Source organism: Teleopsis dalmanni, chromosome 2, assembly GCF_002237135.1.
Source record: "Teleopsis dalmanni isolate 2A chromosome 2, ASM223713v2, whole genome shotgun sequence".
Lineage (NCBI taxonomy): Eukaryota > Metazoa > Arthropoda > Insecta > Diptera > Diopsidae > Teleopsis > Teleopsis dalmanni.
Window position 1 is genome coordinate 240,316,934 of NC_051847.1, and position 23,624 is coordinate 240,340,557.

Consider the following 23,624-nt stretch of genomic DNA (forward strand, 5'->3'; position numbering starts at 1 on the left):
CAGTATTCTAGACTGGAAAAAATTGAATTGAACTGACTTTCAAAGTGAAGAACGTGAAATTGATATTTACAAATAATTAATTAAATTTGAATTATTTACAAGTTATTGAAAGTTCTATTTAACTGTGTAAGCGTACTCGCACATTCACCTACAGCAGATAAAAAATCAAGAGTGAATGGCGTGTATCTTCCCATAAGGCACTATATTACGAATAAAAGTTTTCTTTCAACAAAACATACAACTTAGAAAATAACAACGTGTCGAGGGAGGGAAAAACGTAACCTAGAACAGGGAAAATTTGTTAACAACAAGGCGGAGCCACACAACGTACAAAATTATATCACTGCCCAATAATTATCCAATAATAATAAAATAAAAACAAAAGACGAATTGTATTTTAATAAAGTTGAAGAACATACAAAAATTTTTCTTTCAAGGCTACACTCGATCTTCATATAAAACGTCGTATTGGTTGAAGTACTGAAGTGTACTGAAGTGAATTTTAATGATTTTATTTAATATTAAAAATAAACTATGTATTTATTATAGTGTGATAAAAGAACTCAATCTCCATATTGCAATTATTTTCATTTAACATTACTTAATAAACATTTCGGAATTACTCAAGCGTCATATGCGCCGACGTACTAGTAAAAAACCCATTACATGCTCTTCAAAGTTTTTCTGTTAAGCAGGCGTTTATAATTCATATGAAACAGCCGACATACTGGTGAAAAGTAACGCCATTGCAACGAATGTGTAAAACCTTTTTTACAATCTATTTAGCTACGTTGTCACAGAAAAACTCATTTACGCCCATTTGCTGTGATCAGTGTGAAGAAAAAAGCAAAACTTATAAGAAGTATGTGGTTCTATTTTTTCTTTAGAAGCAAGAGTGATTGGTGCTTCCTCCATTTAATCACTCCGTCAAGTGTTTCCACAGTTTTCTCCTACGTCTTTTTTGACTAATACTTCAAATTCTTGAACATAAAGACGTTAGGGGTACGATTTTGCAGCATAATTATTAAGTCCACTGCCGAAGTTGATTCTGCAGGTAGGATCAAGGTAATAAGACCAAATTTTCCTAGCGATGTTGTGCACGTTGCTTCTGCCTGCCCGCCATTCGGAGACAGATGATGTATACAACGTGATCAAATAAGCCAAGGCTTCGAAAGTTCTTGGGCCAGATGGAATTTCAATGCTTATGCTCAAGCACATTGGGGCCATTGGCCTTCAGTTTTACTCATATTCTGAACACCTCATCCCAAACATATGATAGACTGGGAGCATAATCCTTCAGCTGAAATCGGGCAATGCGGTTGCCCTAGGTAAAACATCCATCCCTGACAGCACAAAAACAATGTTTCTGCAATTATCTTGTAGGTAAATCATCCTTTGTTGATTTTAGATACAAGGTATCTAAAGCCATGAAATTGAAACAAGGTTTTCCTCAGGGCAGCGTTCTTTCACTGATTCTTTTTAATCTCTACATGTCTAAACTCCCAGATCCCTTTGAGGGAGTCAGATAAATAATGCATGCAAACGACTATGTAACCGATTGACCAACGTGCTAAAAGCTCTTTACCCCAAGAGATCGCTCTTGAAACCCTGGTAAGCACATGCAAAGCAATATGTCGTCCTATTGTGGCATATGTAGCTCCAGTATGGACTCCACAACTCTGTGAGTAGCAATGGACTAACATCCAATCATGTCAAAACACACACTGCTCTTCGGATTGTAACTCGCTGTCATCTAATGTTGCATGTTGACCACCTTTATGCGGAATCAAAATTACTTCTTGTAAAAGAACATAACCAACTGCTGTCCAAGCAATTCCACACAGATGGACATTCTAATGGTGCCATGGCTAGTAGTGCGCTCCCTCCAAGACGTATTCGTCGATTTCTTGCTTCCTACTAAGGATGCCTGTTATCTCTCAGGAAAAACGGCGTCTCTCCCGTGCAGCAAGAACTGTCCTAGCTCAATTTAGATCAGAGTATAGCCATGTGTTAAACAGTTACTTATCACGCATAAACACGTCTATTCCTAATGTGTGCCCAAACTGCAGCTTTATCCCCCATGATGTCGCCCATATATTTTATTGTCCCTCTACGCACACAAATTTTAGTCAATTGACCTTTGAACTTAACCTAATGTTCTCTCTTCCCCCTTTTTCACATTAACCTTACTACAAACACCATCCATCTACATCCCAACCCATGCATTCGTCTTGTAATCCTTAGATGGTTTCTGCTTTTCAGATCTCGGCGGACTATAATCACGTCAACGACACTGAGATTTTCGATTATATTGGATATAGCGCTTTATCTTCCAATATATAAACTGTAATAAAAAATTCAATTAGTTTTAAAAATAAATGTAATAACAAATCTACATATTTTGAATTTCTATACCCATATCGTACACACGACTGCTACCAATTATGACTATTATGCGATTAAAATGGAGTCAGTCAGAAGGTAATCAACCTGACGTCCCCATTTTTCCAGCTCCTTTTTAAAATATCGAAAGAAAAAAATTCAATATTTAATATTTATGAATTAAACATAAATTAAATTAAACTTACTTAAATCGGTTAGTCAAATTATGTACTTTAATCTTCACTGTGTTTTTCTTAAAGTTCATATTACACCTCGCTATTCCAGCCGCAATATCAGTGTATACATGGCTGGGCGGTCAGCTCTTTTTAGGCGGGAAGTAATGGATAGAAATGTGAGATTCCTTGCTAAGGGGTTAACATGTTCTGTCAGCCTTTTATTATATTTTTCTCTTATATTGTCAAATTCTGCTTTAACTAAGGGAATTTGTAGATCTCGGAGGATACTTTCATTCCTAATATACCATGAGGCACCAGTGATTGTTCTCAGTATTTTTGACTGAGCTCTTTGAATAATTTCATTAGCATTATCTAAGTCCATATTGGTTTGATAATGCTTTGAAGCATTAGCATTACCATAAGTCTATATTGGTTTTATAATGCTGTTATACAAAAGTATTTTATACTCTAGGCACAAGGAGAATCTGTTATTAATGAACGAATGCAATTTAGGGGCTTGGAGCTTCATCTGAATTTTTTTAGCTTGAAGATGCTTGCGCCAAGTTAACCGTCCGTCTAGGTGAATATCTAAGTAAGTTATATTATCTGCTTGTGGTATAGGAATGAAATTTGGTAAAATTGTTGGAGATGTGCTTCGATTTAAGGTAAAAATGACGAATTTAAATTGTAGTTCATTAATTTTTATTCGACATTTTGACAACCATTTCTCCACCCAAAATAAATAAGATTGCAGTTGGTTTGAAGCTAACACAATGTTTTAATTTCGACATAAAATTGCCATCTCATCGGCAAACGTTGTGGTGACAAGTGAGTTACTTATTGGGATATCAGATGTGTAGAGTACATACAAGATAGGGCCAAGAACGTTTCCTTGTGGAACGTCAGCTTCTATTTCTAATTCAAATCATAATCAAGTGAACTAAATTATTGGAGCATATAACATATATTATTTGAATTAAAACAATTGTTTGCATTAACCAAAATATTTTTAAATCACTGAAAAAGAAATTATTGCAACAAAACGCGAAAATACAACTTGTATTGCGATCAGAACAATATATAAAATAAATAAATAAATAAAACTCGTTAAATAAATTGCAACTCTGGTGTTGAGAAACAATTCCCAGTACTTTTTTTAATTGGATTTATTGACACATTTTGTAAAAGCAACAAATATTAGTTGAAGTAAACGAAACTTTTGAGTTTGTTTTTGTTGATATTAACTATGCATGTATAATGATTTTGTTATTACAACAATTGGATAAAATTATAAGACTTATATGTGTATGAACTTAATAAAATATACGAATAAAAATTGCAAATTTCACTATTAATTACTTATTTAGTATCTTAATATAAACGCATGTGAATAATATATTAAGGAAATTGCTTTCAAAATTGATTATAAATAAATTTGTTTGATGCAGAGATAAAATTCTATTTAAATTATTTACTATCTATTTGCAATGTTTCTAAGTATTGCTGATAGTATAATAATATTAATATATAACGTAAAGAATAATTATTTTAATAATATATTTCTTCGTTGAAAATGAATGATTTCAATTATTAGTAAAGTAACAACAATTAAAAAAATTACTTCACTGTTTTGAAAGACGAACGCTTTTTCACTCAAACGGTCGCTTAAATAAATTGAAAAGTTGACCAGGACAGCTAAAATAAAAAAAAAATGAGTCACGACGTTTTAAAAACCATTTCCATTAAAAACGAAGTAGGCCCAAACATTGATTTTTTATTAACGGATAAAGATATAGTGAAATCGGAGGACAAAATTTCTAATATAAATGATAGGGTCCATTTGAATGCTGACGGTACAAAAGAAGCAGTTAAGGATCGTATTCCAAAATACAAATGCGGTAGCTGCTTGAAGTCATATAAAGTATTTGGTGTAAGTACTGTAATTGTTATTTAAATCAGTTTTTATTTAGGTCTTATACTTTGCTTATACTTTACAGATGCTTAAAAAACATTTAGCTGTGTGCTATTTGAATAGTAGTTATCACTCTCGAAAAGCAGAAATGATAAAAAATATACAGAAAATCGAAGAGGATGCGGTTAAACTAGAGAAGGAGAATATATGCTTTTGCTGCGGTGAAAGTTATGATACATTTCATGTAAGTTTGTCATAATCTGATAATTTCATAAATGTGTATATCTACGTTTAAAGGCAGAATAAAATTATAATTTTAATCTTCTCGTTTAAGAAATTCATTTTTGGATAGACAAATTCAATAAAGTGAATAAATAAAATTTTTTTTATTTCAATAAGTTCCTTATTTCTAATAAAATGTATCAGTAAATTAGTGAATATATTAATTTTATTATGATTCATATACACGTTGTAAATTGATTAAATTAACTTATTTTGATGTTAAAACCTTAGTACTTTAATTAATATTAAGAATATAAGTTAAGGTTCTTACTTAATTATTCTGTTATCTTGAAATTTTTACACTGTTAATTACGTATTTTGATGTATTTATTTTTTTTCTTTCTAATTTAATTTTTTTTTTTTTAGAGAGGTCATATATATTGCTCTGATTGCCCAAATTCATTTAAAACTCAAATAAGTTACGAACGACATGTTTTTATAACGCATTCGGAAGTTGATAAATTTCCTTGTTCCAAATGTGAAGCAAAATTGCGTACAGCTACGCTACTGAAGTTACACAAAAAGCAACACACAACTTCTGAAAGATTGTATGATTTTTGTACTTAAATTTTGAAAAATTTATAATTACAATTATAAATTTATTATTACAAAATATATATTTTTTAATTTCTGCAAAAGGCATAAACGTGCACATACAAGAAAGGAACCTTTTATTTGCGACTTTTGTGAGAAGAAATGTTTTTCACCGGGTGAATTGAAAATACATCGTCGTTGTCACACCGGTGAAAAACCCTACGCATGCACTGAAGTAAATGTTTATTTATTTTATTTTTATATAAGATTAATTAAAATAAATGTATAATTTTTTAGTGCAACCAAACATTTTCTACTAAGAGCTCACTTAATCGACATTTGAGACGGCATACAGGTGAAAAGCCCTACACTTGTACTGAAGTGAATATTTCATTTATTGTCATTTAATATTTAATAATAAGCATTCATTTTTTAGTGTGAAAAAAGTTTTGCTATTAAGCACGCACTCAATCGTCATATGGAGCGTCATATTGGTGATAAGTCACAGTATGAACACATATTAAAAACTAATAAGAAGTAATTATACTTAGGCTGAAAGAATAAATTTAATATAAGTTAAATTTTATAGACATAAAAAACAAATCCAAATTCATTCATCTAAAAGCAAGAGTAAAAATGAAAATCAGGAGGACAAACTGAAATGCAAAGATTGCAAAGCGATATATACGACAGAGGAAGAACTTAAGATTCATTATGAAACTGGAACTCATATACGTAAGTTATTTTTAATATATATAATATTTTAGTATATATGAAGAAATTAGTAATTGTTTTGAAAATGAATTTGAAATTAAAAAAAAATATAACATTTATTTAATAATGTTAAATCTACACGTATATATCATTTAATTTATTTTATAAATTTTATACAAACTGATAAGAAAATAACAACGCAGTTAGTTAAGAATGCAAGAGAGCATAAAGGAATTTACCAATACCGCAAAATATACTAATAAAAGTTTAGTCTGCATCTTCTATTTCAGCGGCAAAGTTAAATCCGATATTATCATATTCTTTGTATAATTTGTTGAGAACTTTAATGCCCAAAAGATTTTTCTAATAATATAAATAATATATGAACCAAGATTCAATGAAATTATTTTTTCTAAGCTTAGGGTACGTTTTCATATATATTTCAGCTGAATATAACAAAAGCAGCCCTAAAGATGTGAAAGAAAGAAAAAAAAACTGCACGCTATGTAGCATAGAATTTAATTCAGTTAAAGATTCGATCTTTCACTTCCTGAAGATACACAGAGAGCATCCACAGACTTTCCTCAGTGCTAAATGTGCCCAAAACTTAGAACCAAATAATGTCGCTACGTCATCAGAAAAGCATTACAGAAGTGATAATTCCAACGAAAACCCTATTGAAAATGTTACTCCAACTGATAACAATGTCTTGCCATCACTTAAATATGAAGAACTTTCGTCAATGGTAAATGGAGTTATTAAACAAGAATGTATAGTAGATGAAAGAACTGAACCAACCACAGAAAAATTATTATTCAATAACGAAAATAAAAGTGAAAGGATACAGCCAACACATATGAGTAATAATGAACAAATATACATCAATGATGAAGTTATTATGCAACAATTTATAAAACAAGAAGATCCCGATGCACCTGCAGAGAATTTACTATTAGAAAGCGAAATGTATAGTATTATAACAATAGAAAATGAGACTATTAAAAATGAACCAGAATCTGCTGTTACTGAAACTCCAGACGGTACAATTATAAATGATCGAATACCTCTCGATTATGGCGGTGTTTCACAAAAAGTAATAGAAAATAGTGAAACTGAAACAGTTACTGAGCAATTAATTATGGAAAACGAATCAACTGTGTTCAAGTAAGTGATATATACATAAATAAAGAAAATAAATATCATAATTTAAATTTTTGCAGTGTTCATAAAAGTAAAATCACAAATGAGCCATATATCAATTGCGACTCTTTTAAAAAGAAATTGCTGAAATTGGGTGTACAGAATGACCTTAATCGTTCTTACAACAGTGAAAACCCATACTCCTGTGCTAAAGTGAATATAATAATTACTGTTGTAAAAATAAACATAATAAGTGTATATTTATATTATTTTATTCTAGTGTAATAAAAGTTTCTCTCTCAAAAGGTCACTGAATTATCATATAAGGTATCATTGTGGTAAAAAACTTAATACGTGCACTGAAGTATATAATTTAATAAATTTTATTTAAATTTAAATAATATAAGTAAAAATATTTTTAATAGTGTAACAAAATTTTTGCTTCTAAGAAAGGACTCAATATTCATATGAGACAACATACTGGCGAAAGACCTTACAAATGCACTGAGGTATATATTTTAATTATTTTCAATTTAACAATCATTATAAGAAGTCTATATTTCTAATAGTGTAATAAAGGTTTTACTGTTAAGAGGCACTTAAGATTCATATGAACCAACATACAGGCAAAAAACTTTACATATGCACTGAAGTACGTATTTCAATTATTTTTAATTTATGGTTATATACAATTAAAATATGTATTTTATAGTGTGATAAAAGTTTTCCTACTAAGAGGTCACTCAATCTTCATATGAGGCAACATACTAGTGAAAAACCATTTTCATGCACTGAAGTATATATTACAATTATTTTCATTTAAAGTTCAATATAATAAATATATATATTCATAATAGTGTAATCAAAGTTTTTATATTAAGAGTTTACTCAATCTTCATATGAGGCAACATACTTGTGAAAAACTCTTCTCATGCATTGAAGTATTTATATTAATTATTTATAAATTATAAATTAAATACAAAAAATATATATTCATAACAGTGTAATAAAAGTTTTTCTGCTAAGGAAGGCCTTACAATTCATATGATGCGACATACAGGCCAAGACCCATTCTCATGCACAGAAGTATATATTTCAATTATTTTCAAATAAAATTAAATATAATAATTAGATCTCTTTTGATTAGTGTAACAAAACTTTTGCTGCTAAACAAAGACTCAAAATTCATATGAGGCGACATACAGGCGAAAAACCATTTACATGCAGTGAAGTATATATTTCAATTATTTTATATATAAATATAAATAAAAAGACATATGTATTTTGTAGTGTAATATAAGTTTCTCGTTCACGAGCTCACTTTATCGTCATATGAAACGACATACTGGACAAAAACCCTACTCCTGTACAGAAGTATATATCTTAAATGTTTTCAATTAAAGTTAAATATAATAAGTATGTACTTTTTATAGTGTAATAAAAGCTTTGCTGTTAAGCATGATCTTAATCTTCATATAAAACGACATACTGGAGAAAAACCGTTTTCGTGCACTGAAGTAAATATTTAAATTATTTTATTAAATATCAAATATAAGAACTAAATATTTTTATAGTGTAATAAAACGTATGCTGTTAAGGACGAACTCAAGATTCATATGAGGCGACATACAGGTGAAAAACCATTCACATGCATTGAAGTATATATTTTAAACGTGTTCAATTTAATTTTAATATAATACGTACGTTTTTATTTTATAGTGTAATAAAAGTTTTGCTGCTAAGCAAACACTCTATATTCACATGAAGCGTCATAGTAATCAAAAACCATACTCTTGCACTGAAGTACATATTTCATTTATTTTCATTTAAGTTTAAATATAATAAGTGATTATATTTTTTATAGTGTGATAAAAATTATGCTGCTAAGCAAGGACTCAAGATTCATATGAGGCAACATACAGGTGAAAAGCCATTTTCATGCACTGAAGTATATATTACAATTATTCTCATTTAAGATTAAATACATTAAGAGATTCTATTTTTTATAGTGTAATAAAAGTTTTACTGCAAAGCAGAGACTAAAGATTCATATGCAGCGACATACTGGTGTAAAGCCTCACGTTTGCAACGAATGTAGAAAGTGTTTTCTACGAGCTATTGATCTTCGTTATCATAGTAAAACTCACGTGCGTTTATTTACCAATGATCAGACCGAGCCGGACACCACTGTTCCCGAAACTCCAGTTAGTGCATTCAAAAGTAACATTGCAGAATTAGAATTTATAAAAGCAGAAATAAATGAAACAAATACATAGAACTTATTATTAGAAAATGGAAAAAAAAACACCAAAAACTTTTTTCGAGTATTTGAGAAGTGTCTTTGTGATAATCGATCAGTCGGCGGTGACATTGCTGTATAAAAGCAACAAAAAAGTAACTAAAACATTCTATTAATCAATTATTGTTAAACTACGATTATACAAGTAGAATGGAATAACATCTAAACGAAGTCGAAAAGTACGGTTCCTTCAAAGAATCAACAGCTAGAAAGAAAATATGAAACCATTCCGAACTATGTTTCTAATAATGAAAAGTGTGAACACTGCAAATTATTTTTAAATAAATAGTAATATTTAAAAATTTTCTCTGGTATAAATCAGTTTAACAAAATAAATTGGTTACTATGTATGTTTCTCAGTTAATTTTCATGGATTATGATTCTGTAATTTAAGAAGTATATTAAGTTTATAATATGTTTAAGTTTAGTATTTAAGAAGTATGATATTAAGTAATTTGAAAAGTTGTGGAAAATTGTGACTATGAAACGTTGATATTGTTATGAATGTGCATAATGATTGTTTAGAAATATGTTAAAATATAATTCTATAATTCACCTTTCATATTATTAGTTGTAACGATGATTGTGTTGAGGTTTTATTTTAAAACATACTAAACTAAAAACTTTTAAAATTGTTTAAAACAAAATAAAGTCAAATTTTAGTTTTTAAGGTTTAATTTTAATAAAATAAATAACTACAACCTACTAAATAAAATCATATATACTCGTTTTCATAATCTTAATCGCGATTAAAAAGATAATATATGTATGTATTTACTCTTTTGCCGAATTGTAGGTAGCCATTTATTTTATACTATTTAAAGTACTTCTTCACTATGCAAAGAGCTCGGTGACAAATAAGTTCTCCGGTGTTCTAGTCGAGAAGGGAAGTAGTAATGAAGTTGGTGTCGCAGGCCATAAGATAATGGTCAAGAGTAAAAAGGACTTGTCAATATTGGGCTCCGAGTTATCCAAATGTTTTTGTGAAAAGTTTTGTTAAACAATTAAGATTACACAAAAGTTGCTGTGAAGTACTTAAAAAGCATCCCTAAACTCGCTCTACTGAAAACTACCTTAAAAATTCTTGCCATGTTGCTTGCAAGTTTTTCTCCATAGTGTTTCCATAGAGATCTTCTTATTTCGGTGCTCCTGCTATGCTCCTGCCCACAATTATCATCGAAGATGTTAATCTGAAACAGGTTAGAAGCTGTATTAAAGCAGCTCTCTCAAACGGAACCTATGAATTCAAATGCGTTAATGGCAACACAATACCTATTCCCACAAAAAGTAAGGAAAACTTCTATTAAATGATCAATGGTCTTAGAAAACAATTTATTACTATCCATACTAAGTGTTGAATAGAAATTTTTCCTGCTATAATGAATAACATTCCTTCTTTGTACGATAAAGATGACTTAAAGGCAGTGTTAGCTATAGATTTGTTTCAATTTTTTTTACTCGAATAGTAAAATTCCAGAGACATCCTCTTTAAACATATTTATTAAGTTTAAGCTAGAAGTTAATAACTCAATCCGCATCAATTGATTTAGTTGCAAAACAATTATAATTATGTACATCCCTATACATTTTCTAATTGGAATATATATTTTAATATGCAATTATATACATATAATATATGTTAGTATTTATTGTATATATTAATATATTTAATTATTATTTACATATTTTCAAGAACCGACAATAAATTTGGCAAAAAAATAATATCGTAAAAAATGAAAATAAAATATTCAAAGGATTGAATGAGTTTATGTTACGATAGCGGTAATCTGGATATCGACGGCTATTCTATATCATGATTTACAAAAATACAAAAATTTTTAAATTCTTTGAGTGCAATTTAATGCACGTATTAAAAAAATCTTTCTCTGTGTAAATACGAACTTACACACATCGCTGCTTAAATTGCAACTCTAATGTTAAGAACCAATTTTGAATTTTTTTTGCTTACATTTTTTGACACATCTGAAGTAACAAATACTATTAGTTGGACTAATATAAGGAATTATTGCATTTATCTTTAACTATATAAAATATAAGTCTACATAGTTCTAATTAATAAAACACTTGATTATCTTATTTGTACATCAGTGCAAAGGCATTCAGACGCACTGAAGTAAATTTTTCAATTATATTTTTATAAGATATACAATATAATATGCAGACCTATTTTTTTCAGTGTGAACAAGGTCTTACTCATAAAGGAGCGCATAATATATATATAAGACGAAATAGTGGGGAAAACCACACGTTTGTTCCGAATGTGGAAAACGTTTTATGCTAGCATATCAGCTACGTTCCCACAGTAAAATGCATGTACGTCCTTTCGCTTGTGCTCAGTGTGAAGAGACATTCACAACTAATAAGAAGTAATTCTATTTACATTGATAAAATAAATTTATTAATAGTTTGGTTTGGTTTTACAGGCTTGAACAACATGTCAGAATTCATTTGTCTGAAAGCAAGTGGGAAAATGAGGCTCGAGAACAAAGATTCAAATGCACAGAATGCAAAGCGGTTTATGCAACAGAAGAAGAACTTAAAACACATTATGATACAGAAGTCCATATACGTAAGTTATTTTTAATATACAATAGAATATTGTTGTATAAAAAATGTGTTATTTAGAAACACAGAAACACAGTTGTTATATATATATATATGTTTAGTATTTTCAAGCATTTGATCACTTGTTATATCGAGTATTAGTTAAATTAGAAGTCTACTGTATATGAAGTATATGAAGTTTGAGAATATTAAGAACAGAATGATACGAGTTCAAGAAGATTAAGGTTGCCCAGCAAGGTATTTACGTCGTCATTATAGTGTAAAATTATTGTAGTTTTGTTGTGTTGTAATGTGCTAATGTGCTAACGCTGCTTGTAAATTCACAAGGGTTACACATAGTTAGAGGTTTATAGATTGTAGATTTGTATGAGTGAAAAAATCATAAAATTTTAATTTTATTTAAACTTTTGGCTAAATTTGAAAATCAAGAATTATTTTACTCAGACAGATCATGTCTACAAATAAATCTACAAAATTTGATCCACTGTTACAGAAATGAACAAAATAGTTTATTTAACAAATATTGTGAAAGAATATGTCAGGTAGTTGGAAACGTAAGGATATGTGTCAGAAGGAGTCACATTATTTAATCCGTCATCTGCATCGGTGATAAAGTTAAATCTGACACATATATTATCATATTCTTATAGATGTTAAATGTAGGTGTTGCATATATTCAAAAACAGAGTTTCCATAATTTTTCTTTTTTCTTACCGTTATGTAGATATATCACAAATAGTTCTTAAATATTAAATATATTTTATAAATGATTGTTTTTTAAATGTAATGCACGTTTTTATATAAATATCAGATAAATACACCAAAAACAGCTCCAAAAATGTGAAAGAAAAACAAAGAAACTGTACGCTTTGTAACAAAGAATTTAATACAGTGAAAGCTTTGAACTCTCACCTACTTAAAATACATAGAGAGCATCCACAGAATTTCCTCAGTGCTAAATGTACCCAAAACTTAAAACCAAATAATGTCGCCACGTCATCAGAAAAAAATTACAGAGGTGATAATTCCAACGAAAACCCTATTGAAAATGTTACTCCAACTGATAACAATGTCTTACTATCACTAAAATATGAAGAACTTTCGTCAATAGGAAATGGAGTTATTAAACAAGAATGTATAGTAGATGAAAGAACTGAAACAACTACAGAAAAATTATTATTCAATAACGAAAAGAAAAGTGAAAGGATACAGCCGACACATATGAGTAATAATGAACAAATATCCATCAATAATGAAGTTATTATACAACAATTTATAAAACAAGAAGTACCCGATGCACCTGCAGAGAATTTACTATTAGAAAGCGAAATGTACAATAATATGACAATAGAAAATGAAACTATAAAAACTGAAACAGGATCTGCTGTTACTGAAACTCCAAACGGTACAATTATAAACGATCGAATACCTCTCGAATATGGCGGAGTTTCACAAAAAGTAATAGAAGATGAAGAAACTGAAACAGTTACTGAGCAATTAATTATGGAAAACGAATCAACTGTGTTCAAGTAAGTGATACATAGATAAAAAAAAGAAAATAAATATCATAATTTAAATTTTTACAGTGTTCATAAAAGTAAAAACACAAATGAGCCATATATCAATTGCGACTCTTTTAAAAAGAAATTGCTGAAATTGGGTGTACAGAATGACCTTAATCGTTCTTACAACAGTGAAAACCCATACTCCTGTGCTAAAGTGAATATAATAATTACTGTTGTAAAAATAAACATAATAAGTGTATATTTTTATTATTTTATTCTAGTGCAATAAAAGTTTCTCTCTCAAAAGGTCACTGAATTATCATATAAGGTATCATTGTGGTAAAAAACTTAATACGTGCACTGAAGTATATAATTTAATAAATTTTATTTAAATTTAAATAATATAAGTAAAAATATTTTTAATAGTGTAACAAAATTTTTGCTTCTAAGAAAGGACTCAATATTCATATGAGACAACATACTGGCGAAAGACCTTACAAATGCACTGAGGTATATATTTTAATTATTTTCAATTTAACAATCAATATAAGAAGTCTATATTTCTAATAGTGTAATAAAGGTTTTACTGTTAAGAGCTCACTTATTCTTCATATGAACCAGCATACTGGTGAAAAACCATGCATATGTACTGAAGTATATATTTCAATTATTTTATATAATATTAAAAATAATAATTATATAACTTTTAAACTTTTTAAGTGTAATCAACATTTTTCTACAATGAGCTCACTCAGGATTCATATGAGGCGACATACTGGTGAAAAACCCTACAAATGCACTGAAGTATAATATTATACTTATTTTCATTTATGATTCAACATAACAAATATATATTTTTAACAGTGTAATCAAAGTTTTTCTATTATGAGTACACTCAGGATTCATATGAGGCGACATACTGGTGAAAAACCCTACAAATGCACTGAAGTACATATTATAATTATTTTATATTAGATTAAAAATAATAAGTATTTAATTTTGAAGTGTAATCGACATTTTTCTATAATGAGCTCACTCAAAAGTCATATGAGGCGACATACTGGTGAAAAGCCCTATTCATGCACTGAAGTATAATATTGTAATTATTTTCATTTAAGATTGAATATAATAAATATATATTTATAATAGTGTAATCAAAGTTTTCCAATTAAGAGTTCACTCAATGTTCATATGATGCGACATAAAGGCCAAGAACCATTCCCATGCACTCAAGTATATTTTTCAATTATTTTCAAATAAAATTAAATATAATAATTAGATCTATTTTTAATAGTGTAACAAAAGTTTTGCTGTTAAGCAAGGACTCAAGCTTCATATGAGACATCATACTGGCGAAAAACCCTACAAATGCACTCAAGTATATATTTGAATTATTTTTAATTTAAGACTCAATATAAGAAGTCTATATTTTTATTAGTGTTATAAAAGTTTTTCTATGAAGTGTTCACTCAATATTCATATGAGGCATCATACTGGCGAAAAGCCCTACTCGTGCACTCAAGTATATATTTTATTTATTTTATATAAAATTAAAAATAATAATTATATAATTTTTAAGTGTAATCAAAGTTTTTCTACAATGAGCTCACTCAAATGTCATATGAGGCGACATACCGGTGAAAAGCCCTACTCGTGCACTGAAGTAAATGTTTTAATTATTTTATATATAAGTTTAAATAAAAATATATTCATATTTAATAGTGTAATATAAGTTTCTCTTACACGACCACATTCTATCGTCATATGAAGCAACACACTGGTCAAAAACTCTACCCATGCACTGAAGTATATGTTTAAATTATTTTATTTAATATCATGTATAAGAACTAAATTTTTTATAGTGTAATAAAGCTTATTCTAAGGACAAACTTAAGATTCATATAATGCAGCACAGAGGTGAAAAACCATTCACATGCACTGAAGTATACATTTTAAACGTATTCAATTAAGTTTTAATATAATAAGTACATTTATTTATAGTGTAATAAAAGTTTCGCTTTCATGAGCTTACTCGATAATCATATGAAGTGTCATAGTAAACACAAGCCCTACTCATGCACTGAAGTATGTATTCCATTTTTATCATGTAAGATTAAATATAATAAGAGATTATATATTTTATAGTGTAATAAAAGTTTTACTGCTAAGCAAGGACTCAAGGTTCATATGCAGCGACATACAGGTGAAAAGCCATTTTCATGCACTGAGGTATATATTAAAATTATTTATATTTAAGCTTAAGTATAATACGTAATTATATTTTTTATAGTGTAATAAAAGTTTTGCGTCTAAACAGAGACTTAAGATTCATATGCAGCGACATGCAGACCAGAAGCCACACGTTTGCAATGAATGTGGGAAGTGTTATCTACAGGAAATTGAGCTACGTTATCACAGAAAAACTCATTTACACCCATTTGCCTGTGATCAGTGTGAAGAAAAATTTAAAACTAATAAGAAGTAAATAATTATTTATATTTATAAAAAATAAATTTATTAATAACTTAACTTTGCAGACTTGAACAACATATTAAAACTCATTCATCTGAAAACAAACAGAAAAATGAACCCCAGGGACATAAATTCAAGTGCAAAGATTGCGAAGCGATATATTCGACAGAGGATGAGTTGAAAATTCATCATAACACGGGAATTCATTTAGGTAGAGTATTTTCAATATGTGCAAAATATTTATGATTTCAGAATTTCATTATAATATGATTAATTATTTATTTAAATAATAGATATTTTTCAGGTTAGAAATCTTTATTTAAGTTATTAATTGTTTTCCATAAGTTTTTCACTAAAACGTGAAGTTACGGTTTTAAGATTTAACCGCCATATTTTTGAATTAATTTAAGTATAAATATACAGCATTTATTACTGCACATATATCGAATTAACTCTCATAATGTAAGCGTAAACTAAATATCAATTCAAATTATATTTAATAAATAAAAAACTGAGTTTTTCAAACTTTATAATAGGTTTTATATCTATATATTTTATAACATAAATCTTTTGAATTATTTTAAATAATTTTTTTCTATATAAAATTTTTACAATTTAAAGATTTGGAAAAACGTCGTAGAGACGAAGCGAGTTTTGACAAGAAATTTAAGCCATGTTCCGATAAAAATCAAATGAAAAATATTACAAGACCTAAAAGAAAAATTAAATTACCCGTAAAATATCGTGAAGAAAATTCTTCTATTGTCCAAGAATTTATAAAGGATGAAGTATGTGAAATAAGCACAGAGCAAATATTATTAGAAAACGAAGAATACAATTCTATGACACTAGAAAATCAGAGTATAAAAACCGAGCCGGACACCACTGTTCCCGATACTCCAGCTAGTTCATTCAAAAGTGGCGTTGCAGAATTAGAATATATAAAATCAGAAACTAATGAAGCAAATACATAGAACTTATTATTAGAAAATGGAAAAAACACCAAAAACTTTTTTCGAGTATTTGAGAAGTGTCTTTGCAGATAATCGATCAGTCGGCGGTGACATTTGCTGTATAAAAAAACTAAAAGAAAGGAATGATATATAAACAAAGCTGAAAAGTATTGTTCCTTCAAAGAATCAACAGCTAGAAAGGAAACATGCTTTTACCATCATAATAGATTTTTTAACAATAAAAACTATTGCAAATTGCAAATTATTTTAAAATAAAAAGTAATATTCAAAAATTTTATTTGGAATAATTGAGTTTAACAGTATATGTTAGTTAATATGTATGTTTCTTAGTTAATTTTGATTATAATTATAATAAATAATTTATTATAAATATGTTATATTAGAAGTATGTTAAATTTGCTGATATTAAGTAATTTGAAAAGTTGTGGAAAATTGTGACTATAAAACGTGGATATTGTGATTATTCAAGACGCTTGCGAGAATATGCAAAATCATTGTTTAGAAATCTGTTACAATATAATTCTCAAATTCACCTTTCATATTATTAGTTGTAACGATAATTACATTGAGTTTTTATTTTGAAACATACTATACTAAAAACTTTTACAATTTAAAAAAAAAATAAATAAATTTAGCTTAAGTATTTAAGTGTAATTTTAATTGAAAATATTACTACAACCTAAATAAAATCAGACATTAGAGAAAAAATAAACCGAGAGTTTTCTTACGAAAATTTATTTGTTGAAACATTTTTTTCACATGTATCGAAATCTTCTCTGTCATACACAATCGTTATCATAATCTTTATCGTAATTACATACATATATAATATATATATTTAAAGTAATATAATATATATATTATTTAAAGTAATATAAAAATAACATAAAGTCCACTAAAAAACGAATACAATTACAAATATTATTTTGTTATATAACAATTCTATTGTATTATAATATAAAATATAATTTTTATACTTCAATTTATGATATAGTTATATAGAAGACATATATAATAATTTAAAGTAATTAATAAATGTTATTTAATTTATAAATACAAAAGTTAATTTTTTCACTTAAATTTATTGTTTTAAAATAATTATTTAATTAAATCAAATAAGCAGATTATTTTTGTGTATTAGATCTGACCACATTAGCCTAAATAAAGATAATAAAATAAATAAGTTAACAGGTAAATTGATTGATGATCATTGCAATCAATAACACTATCGCTTTACTGAATGAAATCAATGAAAAATATATATTTTAAAAGATACTACTACTACTTCCTAAAAGACATTTGTCTTGCCGTTTAAGTGTTAGAAATAATAATACTTATCAAAATACTTAAGTTTTTGTTTTTTAAGTGACACTATTCTAAGGAACTTGAGCATTGTAAGTTTGTGTAGCTTTGGCTACTTGTGGAAAAAAACGATTAGTTATCACTTCTAATTTAACAGACATGAATTCTAAACCTGGCACTTGCAGTCCGCACAAATTATATTCATTTGTTCCCAGGGAAACATTGGGCCATAACGAACTTTTTCCAACACAAAAAAAGTCACAAATTGTATACCGACTATAAACTAATTAAAAAATTCGAATATTTCCTAAGACCATTGATGATGAGTACTTGGTAATACGCGAAAGAGCGTCAGCCAAATTTCAACAAATTAACTAAAATTTATGTTGTCTTTTCATTTTTATTCGAACCCTTCTAAGAAAAAAACATTTAAAGGATTGGTGGAGGAGCTAATGCTTCGGATTGGTTAACTACGATTGTTTGACGTCGTAATGACAATATAACTAAATTCATTGAACGTCACTAAGAATGAGAAATCCGCTGCGGTTGAATAAGTGTATAAAATAAATCTTCTCCGTGTGTATATAAATTTATCTCGTTGCGTAAATTGCAACTCTGAAGTTTGTTTTTTTTTTGTTTGCACTTTTGACACATTTTAAAAAAGTAACAAATATTAGTTGTACTACATAAGAAGTTTTCGAATTTGTTCGTGTTTTCATTTACATAAATATAAATTGCAAATAATATCATCAATAAGTTATTTGGTTTCTCAGTATAATCTCGAGTAAATAATGTACTGAATAAAATCCAATAATAAACTGCCTCAACTTTTAACCCTATGTTAACCCTATGTCGAATACATAAAACTAGTTATATTACAAATTAAAATTTTCACTTTCGAAATATGAATATATAATTTAAAGTATGATTATTTTAATAATAATAAGAAATTTCACCGTTGAAAATGATTGACTTTCCTTGTTGCTAAAACTAAATGGTATTCGTTCCATTTAAACACTCTCATGAATAAATTGAAAAGTTGACCAGGACAGCTAAAATAAAAAAAAAATGAGTCACGACGTTTTAAAAACCGTTTCCATTAAAGACGAAGTAGGCCCAAACATTGGTTTTTCATTAACGGATAATGATATAGTGAAATCGGAGGACAAAATATCTAATATAAATGATAGGGACCATTTGAATACTGACGGTACAAAAGAAGCAGTTGAGGATCGTACTGAAAAACATAAATGCGACAATTGCTCTAAGTCATTTAAAGTATTTGGTGTAAGTACTGTAATTGTTATTTAAATCAGTTTTTATTTATGTCTTATACTTTGCTTATACTTTACAGATGCTTAAAAAACATTTAGCTGTGTGCTATTTGAATAGTAGTTATCACACTCGAAAAGCAGAAATGATAACAAACATACAGAAAATCGAAGAGGATGCGGTTAAACTAGAGCAGGAGAATATATGCTTTTGTTGCGGTGAAAGTTATGATACATTTCATGTAAGTTTATCATAATCTGATAATTTCATAAATGTATATAATTAGGATTATTTAATATTCACCAAAGTTAGAATAAAATTATGATTTTGATCTTGCCGTTTGTATAAAAAACTCTTTTTTCAATTGCAAATACAATTAAATATTTTTGTATATATACTCGTTCAAAATGTCCAAAGTTAAAATGTTCTATTAACACAAAATTATTAACTTTCTTTGTCTATGTCTGTTAATCCAAAGTAGTTTCTAAATACATATAACGTATTATTAAGACAGTTTTTATGGTCTTTTCAAAATATTTAAAATTATATTGTGGTAGCTCTTGTAATTTTGTCTATACTCTAATTCATACTTTGTCTTCTTTACAAATTGGTATAGTAAGAACAATCAATCTTAATTTCCATTGCCTTCTCCAGCCATATCATTTGAAAATGTACGAATAGTTCATAAAACAAGAAAATTATATCTAAATATGTAAAAAAACTAAGCTTTCTTTTTTATAAATTTATTTATTTTTAATAAAATAATGACTATTATTGATACATTAGCAAATTACTGAAAATATTAATAATATATAATTAATAAAAAATAATTAATTCTTTTGGTTTAACTTATTATATATATATAAAAATACGTCTAACTATTAAAAATATTAGTTAAGTATCGCTTCATAAAATATTTATTGATTATCACGAAATTCTTATAGAGTAGGTCTGTTCCACGAGCTACTCATAGTAAAACTCAATTTGCTTGTGGAACGCACTTGTGTATACACAGTGTTACTCAAAGTTACTAGAAGTAGCTCGTGGAACAGACCTTATATATGAAACAATATTTTATTTTACTAATGAAATTGTTTTTAACTCATATTGTTCTTGTGAAGCGTGGAAAAATAAATTGCTTTGATTGTCCAAAATCCTTCAAAACTCAACTGAGTTACGAACGACATATTTTTATAATTCATTCGGAATTCGATGAATTTCCTTGTTCTATTTGTAATGCAAAATTACGGACAGCTACCCTATTGAAGTTACACGAAAAGCAACACGCAAGTCTTGGAAGATTGTGGGCCTGCAAAATATGCGGCAGAGATTTCACTCGCAGTTTCCATTTAAAACGTCATCAAAAGTACACATCGTGCGCAGGAAGCTTAAAAAAAACCATCACTTGTAAAGTGTGTAATAAAGTGTTCTCTGGTGTAGATAGTTTGCGAAAACACTTAAAACGGCATTTTGCCACACAACTTGCAAAAATTAAAGAATTTATGTGCCCTATTTGTAAAAATAGTTTTCCCAGTTTGTCGATTTTAAAGTAAGTTATAATGTAATAAGTTATAAATGATTTATACATTTAAAAAGTCTATTGAAATTAATTTTTAATATTTTGCAGAAAGCATAAACGTAGACATAAAGAAAAACGTTTTACTTGTGACTTTTGTGACAAGAAATTTCTGTCAGGGTGTCAATTGAAAGACCATCGCCATTCTCACACTGGCGAAACCCCTTATATATGCACTGAAGTAAATATATCAATTATTTTTGTTTAATATTATATAACAGGCATTCATTTTTATAGTGCAATCAAAGTTTTACTACCAAATATGCACTCAATAATCACATGAAGCGGCACACTGGAGAAAAACCCTACACATGCACTGAAGTATACTTTAATTGTAATATTTTAAAATTATATATAATTTTAATAATATATTTTTTATAGTGTAATAAAAGTTTTGCGGTTAAGCTGAATCTTAATAGACATATAAAGCGGCATACTGGAAAAAACCTCTATTCGTGCACTGAAGTAAATATTTGAATTATTTCATTGAAGAATAACATTATATTAAGATACTATTTTAGTGTAATAAAAATTATTCCGTTAAAGGCGAACTTAAAATTCATATGAGGAGACATACAGGTGAAAAGCCATTTACGTGTACTGAAGTAAATATTCCAATTATATTTGTTTAAAATTATATATAATAAAATATGTATACATATTTCTATAGTGCGAACAAGGTTTTACTCGTAAAGGAGCACTCAATGTTCATATGAAGCGACATAGTGGGGAAAAGCCACACGTTTGTTCCGAATGTGGAAAACGTTTTATGCTAGCATATCAGCTACGTTCCCACAGTAAAATGCATGTACGTCCTTTTGCTTGTGCTCAGTGTGAAGAGACATTTACAACTAATAAGAAGTAATTCTATTTACATTGAAAAAATAAATATATTAATGGTTTGGTTTTACAGGCTTGAGCAACATGTCAGAATTCATTTGTCTGAAAGCAAGTTGGCGAATGAGGCTCGAGAACAAAGATTCAAATGCACAGAATGCAAAGCAATTTATGCAACAGAAGAAGAACTTAAAACACATTATGATACAGAAGTTCATATACGTAAGTTATTTTTAATACACAATAGAATTTTGTTGTATAAAAAATGTGTTATTTAGAAACACAGAAAAACAGTTGTTATGTTTAGTATTTTCAAGCATTTGATCGCTTGTTATATCGAGTATTAGTTAAATTAGAAGTCTACTGTATATGAAGTATATGAAGTTTGAGAATATTAAGAACAGAATGATACAAGTTCAAGAAGATTAGGTTGCCCAGCAGGTATTTACGTCGTCATTATGTTGTAAAATTATTGTAGTTTTGTTGTGTAGTAATGTGCTAATGTGCTAACGCTGATTGCAAATTCACAATGGTTATCGATAGTTAGAGCTTTATAGATTGTAGATTTGTATGAGAGAAAAAATCATAAAATTTTAATTTTATTTAAACTTTTGGCTAAATTTGAAAATCAAGAATTATTTTACTCAGACACATCATGTCTACAAATAAATCTACAAAATTTTATCCACTGTTACAGAAATGAACAAAATAGTTTATTTAACAAATATTGTGAAAGAATATGTCAGGTAGTTGGAAACGTAAGGATATGTGTCAGAAGGAGTCACATTATTTAATCCGTCATCTGCATCGGTGATAAAGTTAAATCTGACACATATATTATCATATTCTTATAAATGTTAACTGCAGGTGTTGTATTTATTCACAAACTGAGTTTCCATAATTTTTCTTTTTTCTTATCGTTATGTAGATATATCACAAATAGTTCTTAAATATTTAAATATATTTTATAAATGATTGTTTTTTAAATGTAATGCACGTTTTTATATAAATATCAGATAAATACACCAAAAACAGCTCCAAAAATGTGAAAGAAAAACAAAGAAACTGTACGCTTTGTAACAAAAAATTTAATACAGTGAAAGCTTTGAACTCTCACCTACTTAAGATACATAGAGAGCATCCACAGAATTTCCTCAGTGCTAAATGTACCCAAAACTTAAAACCAAATAATGTCGCCACGTCATCAGAAAAGCATTACAGAAGTGATAATTCCAACGAAAACCCTATTGAAAATGTTACTCCAACTGATAACAATGTTTTGCCATCACTAAAATATGAAGAACTTGCGTCAATAGGAAATGGAGTTATTAAACAAGAATGTATAGTAGATAAAAGAACTGAAACAACCACAGAAAAATTATTATTCAATAACGAAAAGAAAAGTGAAAGGATACAGCCGACACATATGAGTAATAATGAAAAAATATTCATCAATGATGAAGTTATTATGCAACAATTTATAAAACAAGAAGTACCCGATGCACCTGCAGAGAATTTGCTATTAGAAAGCGAAATGTACAATAATATGACAATAGAAAATGAAACTATAAAAACTGAACCAGGATCTGCTGTTAATGAAACTCCAAACGGTACAATTATAAACGATCGAATACCTCTCGAATATGGCGGAGTTTCACAAA

At 28.2% G+C, this 23,624-nt stretch overlaps 3 protein-coding genes across 3 annotated transcripts; all 3 read left to right on the forward strand.

The window, feature by feature from the left end:
* Window positions 1-4,012: 4,012 nt before the first annotated feature.
* On the forward strand, window positions 4,013-17,085 carry LOC119677118 (zinc finger protein 184-like). Its single transcript, XM_038088385.1, has 26 exons — window positions 4,013-4,488; window positions 4,556-4,714; window positions 5,119-5,300; window positions 5,392-5,521; window positions 5,584-5,667; window positions 5,723-5,823; window positions 5,876-6,021; window positions 6,447-7,164; window positions 7,221-7,353; window positions 7,421-7,504; window positions 7,566-7,649; window positions 7,710-7,727; window positions 7,760-7,792; window positions 7,853-7,936; window positions 7,998-8,081; window positions 8,143-8,226; window positions 8,288-8,371; window positions 8,431-8,514; window positions 8,574-8,657; window positions 8,715-8,798; window positions 8,860-8,943; window positions 9,005-9,088; window positions 15,676-15,759; window positions 15,821-16,011; window positions 16,068-16,213; window positions 16,624-17,085. The coding sequence occupies exons 1-26, from the start codon at window positions 4,270-4,272 to the stop codon at window positions 16,974-16,976; spliced, it is 3,621 nt and encodes a 1,206-aa protein (XP_037944313.1). The 5' UTR covers window positions 4,013-4,269; the 3' UTR covers window positions 16,977-17,085.
* LOC119676444 (protein suppressor of hairy wing-like) lies at window positions 11,429-14,184 on the forward strand. The gene is made up of 8 exons (XM_038087684.1): window positions 11,429-11,573; window positions 11,637-11,826; window positions 11,884-12,029; window positions 12,837-13,554; window positions 13,612-13,744; window positions 13,812-13,858; window positions 13,957-14,040; window positions 14,101-14,184. Exons 2-7 carry the CDS (start codon window positions 11,735-11,737, stop codon window positions 14,000-14,002), a joined length of 1,182 nt encoding a protein of 393 aa, XP_037943612.1. The 5' UTR covers window positions 11,429-11,573; window positions 11,637-11,734; the 3' UTR covers window positions 14,003-14,040; window positions 14,101-14,184.
* A 2,111-nt stretch (window positions 17,086-19,196) lies between the features above and the next one.
* LOC119677119 (protein suppressor of hairy wing-like) lies at window positions 19,197-23,623 on the forward strand (the record flags this gene model as incomplete). Its single annotated transcript, XM_038088386.1, has 10 exons — window positions 19,197-19,565; window positions 19,633-19,791; window positions 20,672-21,099; window positions 21,178-21,307; window positions 21,364-21,447; window positions 21,508-21,591; window positions 21,648-21,731; window positions 21,797-21,987; window positions 22,040-22,185; window positions 22,980-23,623. Coding segments are annotated over exons 1-10 (2,169 nt in total), but the record flags the coding sequence as incomplete, so codon positions are not given.
* Between the last annotated feature and the right edge of the window lies 1 nt (window position 23,624).

Bases quoted from the DNA above. Each gene is read 5' to 3' on its own strand.
- LOC119676444 (XM_038087684.1), top strand. From the start codon at position 11,735: ATGCTAGCATATCAGCTACGTTCCCACAGTAAAATGCATGTACGTCCT. The intron at 11,827-11,883 runs GTAATTCTATTT...TTGGTTTTACAG, and splicing joins ACATTCACAACTAATAAGAA to GCTTGAACAACATGTCAGAA. The intron at 12,030-12,836 runs GTAAGTTATTTT...TATAAATATCAG, and splicing joins TGATACAGAAGTCCATATAC to ATAAATACACCAAAAACAGC.
- LOC119677118 (XM_038088385.1), top strand. From the start codon at position 4,270: ATGAGTCACGACGTTTTAAAAACCATTTCCATTAAAAACGAAGTAGGC. The intron at 5,824-5,875 runs GTAATTATACTT...TAAATTTTATAG, and splicing joins ATATTAAAAACTAATAAGAA to ACATAAAAAACAAATCCAAA. The intron at 16,012-16,067 runs GTAAATAATTAT...TTAACTTTGCAG, and splicing joins AAATTTAAAACTAATAAGAA to ACTTGAACAACATATTAAAA.